Source organism: Melanerpes formicivorus, unplaced genomic scaffold (genome assembly GCF_026170545.1).
Source record: "Melanerpes formicivorus ecotype bairdi unplaced genomic scaffold, bMelFor1.0.p_v2 SCAF_93, whole genome shotgun sequence".
NCBI lineage: Eukaryota > Metazoa > Chordata > Aves > Piciformes > Picidae > Melanerpes > Melanerpes formicivorus.
The window spans coordinates 1,263,110-1,273,226 of NW_027142445.1; the positions used below are offsets into that span (position 1 = coordinate 1,263,110).

Sequence of the window (10,117 nt, forward strand, 5' to 3'; positions counted from 1 at the left end):
CCCAGTGGGTAATTCTCTGAATGAGGTGCACTTCGCACTCACAGCAGTGCTGAAATTCAGCTGCTGCCAGGACTGAGATTTATTCGATTTTACCACTAAGAATGCAACTAATAATAGTTTTTAACAGGAAGAATTTACCATGTGAGTGAAGATAAAAGACCAGATTCTGATTTTTATTACTCTAGCTTATGTTAGGCACAGTTTGCACCTCTCCACATAAACTGCAGTTGTCACAGATGTTCTCACAGAAAAAAAATGAACCCCAAATGGGATCAGACTCTGAAATTTTATCACAAGGGACATATACTGTTCCTAGTATCATTAATTCCTCGTCTGGACAGGGAGCACCTGGTAGCAAGGTCCATGCTGGAAGGCAGAAGGGTCTTCCATTGGGCCTGTGGCCCAAATGTTGCACTCTCTCTGAAATGGACTTTGCTCTCATTGAAACTGGGGGGTTAAGGCTGGAACACCACTGGCAGCACTAAGTTCCTGCAGCAATAAGCATCTCCCAGCAAAGGATCAAGCATCTATTCACCTCCAAGTTTCTAAGAGCTCTCCTCAGCAGAAGGGGGTACCCTTAAACTTACATTTGTGCTGATGTGGCTGAACAGCCATCTCACGTAAGTATCACTCAAGAGACCTGTCTCATTGAAGTCAATGGTCTAGTCCCCTCATAAGTAGTCTTTGTACAATGTGGTCTTGCCTAGCCATCCCTCACAGAACACTTTAGGTTCCTCTGAGACCACTTGTTACAGTCATTTTTGTCCTCCCCTTCCGGCTGAAGAGCTTGGAAAGGTGTCAGAGGATTAGTACCATGAAAATTGCAAAAGGAAAGTGTCACTGAGGTAGGAAGACTTCACCAAAAAATAGCTTAGGGGACTCTACAGTATCCAGAATTAAATTTTATAGCAGTCCATAAAATTGAAGTATGAGCCAAGGGTTAACAACCTTGAATTTTGCCCTTAAAATTAGTCCAAGACAATCTCCTTCATGATAAACACGGTAGTGCTGTCTGGTGTCCTGTTGATTGACATGCCCAAGAGCTACCTTTGTCGGCAGTCTTTCAAGCAGTACTCCTTCATTTTGGTCTTAATAATGAGATAGGCACCTCCTTCCTCATTGAGCTAGCAATTTTTTACCTGCCAATAGTATCTGATGTACTTGCTTGTGCGCTTCCTGGTGCCTCCCATCAGCCAGTACATGTAGTCGGCAATCATGGCGCTCCTGGTGACAAAAGCAGAATAAATGAGTGTGTGGGGAGAGAAGAATGGATACAGCAAAATGCAAAGCAGGTAATAATAAAAGAGTGTAACAGGAGGTTTGTGTCAAAAGATTACACATAACTCTCAGTCTTTGTCCAACTTTAAGACAAGCATTAGTAAACATTTTTTAGTTAGCAAAACTATCTGTGAACACACAGCCCTGTATTTTCTTTTAACAGCTTTATCACCTTTCACTCTCAGCAAATATTTAATGACTGTAACAAAATACTTTAGCTTTTCTTTTGTTTTTATGCTCTACAGTATTTGTGAGTGAAGTGTCTGATATACATTTCTGCTATCGCAGCAGCAACATGTAAACACCCTGTAGCGTGCAGACTGAGAACATCACTTGTCTGTGGCAAACTCAGACACAGTTCACCTTTGATTAAACTATATCTCATAAATAAAAAGTCCCCAAACGGGAAGTAATCAGCTGTCTTGCTACATAATGGAGTGTGCTTTAGCACTCCCACTGTCTGTGACACTCATTGCATTACTCTTTCTAGACTGAGGGATACTAAAAAACTGTTGTGCAATGGACATTAATGCAGAGTTTTAACAGACTTTAGAACATCAGTTTGCTTTTATGGCTGCCTCTCCACACTGCTCTCCGTTTCCTTTCCTCTAGAGATTCCAAATCCAATTAAATGTGACTAGATGGAATTCCAAATTGTCACTTTAGTCAATTAAACATATAACAATCTTGTGTACCTAATTACTAGCACCAAAAGTTTATTTGTTGATGTAGTGCTATCACTGTGTACTTCTGCATGTTCCCCTGATCATTGCCTATATATTAATTGTGCTTTGACATTACTGTAAATTGAATTTGAAATTTCCCCCTAGTTAAAAGTGTCTCACAAACAGTAATCCCAATCCTGTTGTAATACCCTTTCAGAATGTACTTTCCAAGGCTGTATTATTCTCTTAATGAGATATAACCAAAAATACATGGATTTAACAATAAACATTTCAAAGCAGGCCCAGTATCAGGGGGTAACATATTGTTACAAACAGGAACTAAATCTTCCCTTAGATATGTGCAGTCTGTTCCTACTCTGACACAACCACTTCACTGATATTCAAAACTACTGGCCTCACATTTACAGAGCTATCCACCAGTTCTGAGTTATTACTTCAAAATACTTAAAACATGCCCAAGTTTCAGGTGTGCAGCCCATCAAAGAGCTCTATCAGACAGGAGAGATGAAGTACTTCTGATAACCTTCGGACACACCTTTAGCAGATGCCAGAGAACATACGACTTCCTTCTTTCAAAACATGAGGCTTAATATTCAAAGACTATTTTTCCTAGTTGCTAGTCAGGGCCAGTACAAACTTCCACAAGACAGCCAAACCCATCTGGGGTAACGTAGTCAGCCTGGATCCAAAGATGTCTTGCTGTACCTGCTCCATCTGGCCACTTGGTGGTGCAGAACAGTAAGATAGATTTCTACACGTGGAGGCCAGGAGCACACCAGCGTCTCTCTCAGCCTATCTCCAGGCATGCTTAGGACTTGTAAGAAATGAGTCCAAGGCAGCTTTTGCTGCCTGACAGCTGCTGACACTAACAGCCTGGGGACAACGAAATCATTCGCTGCAGCCACACAAGCCTGTGATAAGAAAACCCAGGAGGTGTGGGAGGCCCCAGTGCCTGTGTTAGCTTCCCAGCTGAGCTGACTGGCAAGAGATGGGATGCTGGAATGAACTGCTCACAACAGTGGTGCCATGCAGCTTCCAGAGGTATGTGCTCTGTGCTTGATCTGGGCTCTAGCTGGTGCCTGTTGTGCTCTTTGGACCTCATGCTCCCAAGTCTGGAAGATAACCTTCTGGTGTCGATGTTTGGATTTAATTCTGGTAGGGGCTGTGGAAGAAAACATTCCTGAAGGCTTTCTTTTGCCTCTGCCATGGCCCTGTCTGAGCCAGCTCCTGTTTGACACTGGGGCAGTCTTGACTCTAAAGACTAATGTGTGTGGCACAGAACTAAGGGCCGGTCATTGTAGCTATGGACTAACATCATGTGTTGATGTCAAATTAAGTAACAGGCCACGTGGACCCTCTTTTGGACTTTGGTTGATCCCAGCTCTTGTCAGAGCTCGTTTCCTAGATCCCATTTGTGAAACACTCCTTTCAGAGTGGTACACTGGAGAGAGACAGAGAGAGAGAGAGAGAGGGTCACAAGACCAGCAGAGGTTCTCAGCCCCTTTGCATGTGCGAGGGCCCGCAATGGATCCCGTTCCTCCCCTTGCCCCGGGCAGCGCGCCGGCCCCCGTCACTGCGTCTGCCGTCGGAGGCGGGGCCCTGCCCCGTGCCCGCGCGGGCCTGGCCGCCACGGAGGAGCCGCGCGGGGCCGGGCAGGGCTTGGGCAAAAAGCAAGCAGAAATAAATGATGGCTTAAAGTCATTTTAACAAAATGTAAACAAATGACAAGTTTGTATTGCTATAAACTGCAGCTGAACATCTGTGTGCCATGGTCTGTCTGCACTGAGCAGAGTACATTCTGCACCATCAGTGGGCTTTGACTAAGAGCAGTGACTCCAGTGAGCTGACAGAAGTAGCGCTAAACTCAGTTTAACACACTCTGCAGAAGCAGCTCTGCACAGTTGCATATAACACTATGTTAAACTAGGCTCAACTCTGAATACTGCTAGAGTCACTGCTTTTGGAGCCCCTCTGGATTCAGTCTGTCAGAATGTTCCTCTGCTCTACAAAATACATAATCTCATTTAAAATCATCTAGTTTCCTGAAAGCTACTCAGTGTGGGGGAAAAAAGGCTGAGGCAGTTCCCTCTTGCCTGCTGCTGGAGTAAATGCACTGATTGCTTATCTGCAGTAACACCAACCACTGGTGTTTTGGTTTTTTTTTGGGGGGATTCATATTTATGAACATCCCCTTGCTCCATACTGTCTTCTCAAGTATAGGCATTTATATGTATTGCTGCTTAGGAAATATCAATGTATTGTAAAAAAACAAACCCTGTATTACTGAGATTATTTTAAAAAATAATCTTCAGCCTGGCTTCAAGAAGAAAGTCTTCCTTACCCATCCTCCCCACCCCAGCACCCAAACCAATTCATAGAATCAACAAGGTTGGAAAAGACCTCAAAGGTCATCAACTCCAACCTGTCACCCAAGACTTCATGACTACTAGACCATGGCACCAAGTCCCACATCCAGTCCCCTCCTTGAACACCTCCAGGGACAGTGACGCCGTTCCACTCATATCACTTCAGCTGTTGGGGAAAGTGGTGGGTTTTGGGGTTTGAAATCCTAGGCAGAATTCCCTGCCTGTCACACATTCTCCTACCACAGCTCTAAACTGTCTGTCTGATCAGTGCACCTCAACTGTTGATGATTATTCAGCAGGTGACAATTTCTATGTCAATCAACACACCACCAGGATAAATGAGAGACTGTTATCAGTGAGATGTAAAAGGAGATCTGGGAAATACCACACCACTTCCCTGTTCTTCAATGAAATGTTTCATTTTCTTAATTCAGACCAGTTTGGTTTTGGAAAGTGGGTGGGGTTATGGTCAAGTGGAATATTTCAGGTTTATCTGAAACCATATTTCTAAAGAAATACAGAAAAGCTGTTTCTGTGCCTCGAGGAACCGATTTCTTCTCCCTGACCTGATGTCTGTAAACTAGTGGGGATTCCTTTGACATAATCTCAATGTATGTCCTGCAGAAGAAGTGCTTGTCCTGAAGTTTTTGGCTGAAGTCCAGCACATGAAATTGAAGTTCATCTTCCCAAATCCTCTCTGCAACCCTGCTTGGATACAGTCGTCTTCCTCTCCCTGTACAAACTGTTTTGCTGCTATTTTAATAGCTCCAGAGCTCTACCACTAGCATCCATCTTAAATGATGAGCAAAGTGACCCTCTCAGTCTCTTGCCTAATTCACACTGACTGTTCTGCCATTGGTTAGCTAATGAGTTGTGAACTGTTTTGCGATGTACCTTGTGGTCTTCAGCTGAACAGTCCTTTGTGAGTGTCTAATGTTAGTGTAGTAGTGGTGGTGATAAGTCACCGTTGCATTTCCTCCTGCATTTCTTTCATTTAAGCATTTTAAGTAGTTACAAACTTCTGCTGCATGATGAACCTTAAAGATTTTGGCAGCATTAATGCAGGCATACAAGCAGAGCTTGCAGACTTTCTTCTGCCAGCAGTTCCCGCTCACACCAGCAATCTCCTCAGCTGCACACAGGCTATATTTTGCAGCATACCACAGTGTACCCTGAGATTGTGGGGCTTGGTGGGGCTTGCTTTGGTTGTTTTAAACTGTTATTCCTCCCTCTCCCCCCAACCTTGGAGCACACCTGAGCTTCTGTCCAGGGTTATGGGGAAATCAGGGAGTGGCAGATGCTTGTGTGCATGTAGCTTTTAACCCCAGAGCACCCCTGGAATCTGATCAGGGCTCAGTCCTGTGCCCAAGAACAAGTAAATGCTCCTACAGGCATTAGCCTAAACTGCAGCTAGGGACATCATTGGAATGATTCCTGTTACAGCAACTGGGAGGATTGGAGCTCTGCTGCATGTGAGATCGTATACACAAAGCCAACGCAGAGCTCCCACTGATTTTGGACAAGCCTGGATATAAGATGCTGTCTTTACTACTGAGAGCTGGAATGAAAGGGATGTAGAGAAACCATTAGAAATCCACAAGCACCACCATACCTTGCAGCTTCAGAGTATCTCCCTAAGCGCCAAAATGCAGCAGCTTGGCGCATGTGGTTCCGGAAGTGAGTCGGGTTCTTGCTAATGCTCCTTTAAAAGAGAAGAGAGATGGAGAAGTTGAGATTTCTCTCTCTTGCATTGTTAAAAGCTGCTCATAATCAAGCTGTGGTTTGGCACATGCTGTGTACACTACTTCTATACAACTCAGCACTCTATGTCTCAAATGTAATACGAACTCTCTCTCTTTTGACAGCTGTGATATGTGAACAAGCATTAGTAACTTTTTTTCTTGAGGTTATGTCATAAATGCAGTTTCATTAGGGATTTGTGTGTTGTTCTAGAAAATAGTTCCTGTGGTAATATTCTATGTTGTAGATAACCTAAGGAAGACTGCTGCAGTACAACTTCTTCTTAACCCCTAGCTCCACACACGTGAGTGAGAGTTGTCCGACTCATCTCCCTGGACAAACTGTGCATCTAGAATGTGTTCTAACATTAACTTGGAAGACTTTGAAATGCTTTCTGTAGAAATGATAGGTTCTACTTGGGTGGACCTTGGCATGTTTCTTAGCCCCTTAACTTCAGCAGATGCAATTGCAGCTGTAACAAATTACAGGCTTCAAGTCAATATCAGAAAAAGATGGAAGGCTAAAACTAGCATAAGCTAAGTAGTTAGAGTGCCAGTCAGGGTAGGGGAGCCTTCTGATGAGAGCAGAGGGAGGGGAAGAGTGAGAGCTCCTTCTGCATCTAGTTAGTTCCACTTGTGAGATCTGCAGCCAGTGACAGGCATCTCTGGTCAGCACTTCTTCCATTGTCTGGAGAAAAGTTACACCTAGTGTCTCCTAGGATGCAGAGTTTAATGTTTATCATTTTATGCTATATAAACATTTATCATGGCATGTTTCATAGAGTATTTAAAGCTAGTTCCAACCTTAGCAGAGAGGTTAACACTACATTCTGTTACAGAGGAAACTTGCAAACTGGCTTGTGTTTCCTCATTGAAAGTTTTGAGTATCACTTGAACTTTAAAACTCCTGCCCTTGTGATTTCAGTCCACTAATCACCACGAAACTGATTTCATAACCAAATCATTAGCTTATTGATAACCCTGAGTCTATGACATATTTATAGAGACATTCAGCTATAAATGCACATTTGTGGAACCCCCCAGTGTATTTCAGCAGCCCAGTAACTCCCTTTTCTGTATGCATCAGCACCCAGTGACTGTCTGTCTGTGGCCTTCAGAAGGAGCTTTCAAAATAAGTTTAAAGCTCAAAGTCTCTCTGAGATGCTGTAGACTTGTGAATTAAATTAACTCTCCCAGGCTCACAGAGGAGGCCTAAAGCTCTACATGGTTACATCTACATTTGCAAGTGATTAGCAGTGCTTCCGCTGTGGCGTGTGCCTCAGGCGCCGGGCCGGGCCCCGGGCACGTAGGAAGTGTTGCTCGGGCTGGGTGACCGTGGCGGAGACTGGTAGCCTCGGGGGGCTCCTCGGGGACAGCCGCCCCGTGGGGCACAGCGGCTCGGGCCGCCCTTGCCCGGTCTCCGCCGCGCACAGAGCTCCGGGCTGTACATGACGCTGGCGGCGGCGGCGGGCGCGGCCTAGGCGGGGGCTGTAGCGGGGAGCCCCCCGCGGCAGGCCGCTCTTCCCCACCCGTCCCTTGCTCTGGCTGAGGCGAGACCGTGCTGCTGCCGCACGCGCCTTAGCGTGGCTGCCAGAGGCGATGGCGCTCTCGTCGTGCTGCCCACAGGGTGCTGGGAGCGTGGGCTCGTAGCCCTGCGTGTGGCGAGAGGGAAGGGGCTGGTCGTGTGGGACAGACAGACTTTGACCCCCTGAGGCATGAGAAGTGTAGCTGTGGAGTGTGGTGGCGTGTCGCAAACTCAGGTTTTACGTTTTGGCAGTGACAAAAAGGCTGCGAAGTAAGACAGGACCCTTAAAAGCAAGGCTTGCCACCAGTTCCCAGTGTGGGTAGCAACAGGGGTGTAAACTCTGAAACAATATTTGTGTCAACGACTGTAGACAGACAAACCTTACTTCATACCAGAGGATGTAAGAGGTGGACAAGGATTGTTACCTTAGATGAAACTTTCATAACTGCCCTAGGTCCTATTAGCTCAAACTGTGGTTGCTTTCTTTGCATTCTGTCTGTTCATACAAAAATCTCAACTTTTCTCTTACTGACTCAGTAGCCTGAATACTTGGTAAAACTCTTCACGTGGTAGTGCAACTGAAAGAGAAATCCTGCAGACAAAGTTCAGCTGAGGTTTCAGTACATGGACTGCAGTGTAGAGTGAGTGTTGTAACAGTAAATATGTGAATGATGCTGTGAGGAGAGTAAACTTGTTTCATTTATGTGTTCTTGTGGTTTTGCTCTACCATAGTATTGTGTCTAGAAAACAACTATTGAGATTTTCATGTTGGTGTTTTGTGTTCTTACTGTTTGTTAGAAACACTTAAAAGGGAATGAACTTGTGGCATTCAGAATCAGCAACCAGCTAAACTGTCTTCCGGTAAGAAAAATCCTTTCCTGTGGAGATGCCTTTATTTGCACATATTTGATGTCATTAGCTGCCTAAATTTAACATGGAAAACTTTTAATTTATCTGTTTTAATCTCTGCAGCAACTACCAAGCTTTCTTAATAGTCTGTGGTTTTATATTGCATTAGTCAAAACCCGATACAGTCACACTCAAACTTCATACAAACCCCTATTAGCTACTTTTCCTTGAGTTTTTTAGAGCAATACCCTCAGCAGAAAGTTAAGATCTTCTTCACAGATCAGTGAACCATAACTAGCAGTCTGCTTTTGCAAAAGTGAGAGCAGGAATTTGAAGCTCATTTTAAAATGTCACCCCAGCTGTGTGTTCACTACCTGATGTTTTTCTGGTTTTGTAGCTCTTAAACTTCAGTTTTGTAGGCAAGCTCTTGAGAGTACTTTCTCTGTTTGTTTCAGCACTGCTGTGTTTTCTCTTTGTGCTTAATGTTTTTCTCATTTCATTCATCAACATTTCATACACTTGTTCAGTGCATGGTAAAAGGAATGACCAAGCCCTGCTTCTTCTCACTTCAAGATATTTTCTGCCCCCCCCCTCTGCCTTTTTTCCTTTTCTTTTGCAGAATTGTTAGTACCTGTGACATGGTACAGCAAACTCAACTGTGCATGCCCAAGGCACAGTTTCATAGGGCAATCGCTTCTGTGCTGAAGCATTAAATTACTCTGAAGCCACTCTTGCTGGTACTGGATCTGCACATGGTCACTATTCATGCAGCGAGTGAATTAGTAAACAAGAAGCATGGTGGAAGTAATTCCTAACCACAGGAAAGCAGGAATCTGTGGCAGAACTGCCCTCTGTTGAAAATTGTGGAAAGGTGTCTGGGTAAGTGATGGTGAAAAACTAGTGATGGTTTAACCATTCTTGAATTGTACTCATTTCGGTACACATGCTGGTTTAAGTATTGGTCAGCCATGGTTCAATAACTTCTTTTTCGTGTTCATCCTTGCAGCACTTTTATTCAGTGCACTTTTATCAAGACATGGGGCCAATGAAATATAAGTCAAGCATGTCCTCAGTGTCCTGTGGTCTGCAGTATCACCATTCCTTGATAAAGTGGAGTCCAAAACTGAATGTACACATAGTGCAGACTTACTGCTCCTCAGCACCTAAGAGGCCTGAAGCCAAGTCTGCAGTAGAAGTGGCCACAGCTCTTTTTCATCATCTGACAGAAGCTGGGACTGTTCTGGGAAAAAACTCCCTTCAGAAAATGTCTGCAACATGCAAGAGCTGGTGGGACAGATACAAAGAGTTTGTTGGAATCAATGAAGTTTGAGAGGCTCAGGGAAAAGTGACAGAGGTAAACAGAGAGGGACCTGGGGGTACTGACTGACAGCTGCCTGAATATGAGCCAGCAGTGTGCCCAGGTGGCCAAGAGGGCCAATGGCATCCTGGCCTGCATTAGGAATAGTGTGGCCAGCAGGAGCAGGGAAGTCATTGTGCCCATGTACTCTGCTTTGGTTAGGCCACACCTTGAGTACTGTGTCCAGTTCTGGCCCCTCAATTTAAGATGGACATCGAGACACTTGAAGGTGTCCAGAGAAGGGCAACAAGGCTGGTGAGAGGCCTTGAACACAGCCCTGTGAGGAGAGGCTGAGGGAGCTGGGATTGTTTAGCCTG

General features: G+C 44.8%; 1 protein-coding gene and 1 long non-coding RNA gene across 4 annotated transcripts in view; one reads left to right on the forward strand and one right to left on the reverse strand.

Moving 5' to 3' along the window:
- Window positions 1-7,621, reverse strand: part of LOC137455198 (spermatogenesis-associated protein 16-like) — a 33,276-nt gene extending 25,655 nt beyond the window's left edge. The window contains exons 1-3 of one of the 3 annotated variants that reach the window (XM_068165792.1): window positions 6,874-7,621; window positions 5,943-6,032; window positions 1,140-1,224 (exon numbers count right to left, since the gene is read on the reverse strand). In XM_068165792.1, the coding sequence (XP_068021893.1) occupies window positions 1,140-1,224; window positions 5,943-5,995 (138 nt within the window). In that variant the 5' untranslated portion in view covers window positions 5,996-6,032; window positions 6,874-7,621. Of the gene's footprint in view, window positions 1-1,139; window positions 1,225-2,499; window positions 2,585-5,942; window positions 6,123-6,873 lie in introns of those variants that run through there. The other 2 variants (XM_068165790.1, XM_068165793.1) reach the window with 2 other exon arrangements.
- A 609-nt stretch (window positions 7,622-8,230) lies between these two features.
- LOC137455236 (uncharacterized) lies at window positions 8,231-9,803 on the forward strand. The gene is made up of 3 exons (XR_010990805.1): window positions 8,231-8,455; window positions 9,063-9,322; window positions 9,450-9,803. It is a non-coding gene; the product is annotated as an uncharacterized lncRNA (long non-coding RNA).
- The last annotated feature ends 314 nt before the right edge of the window (window positions 9,804-10,117 follow it).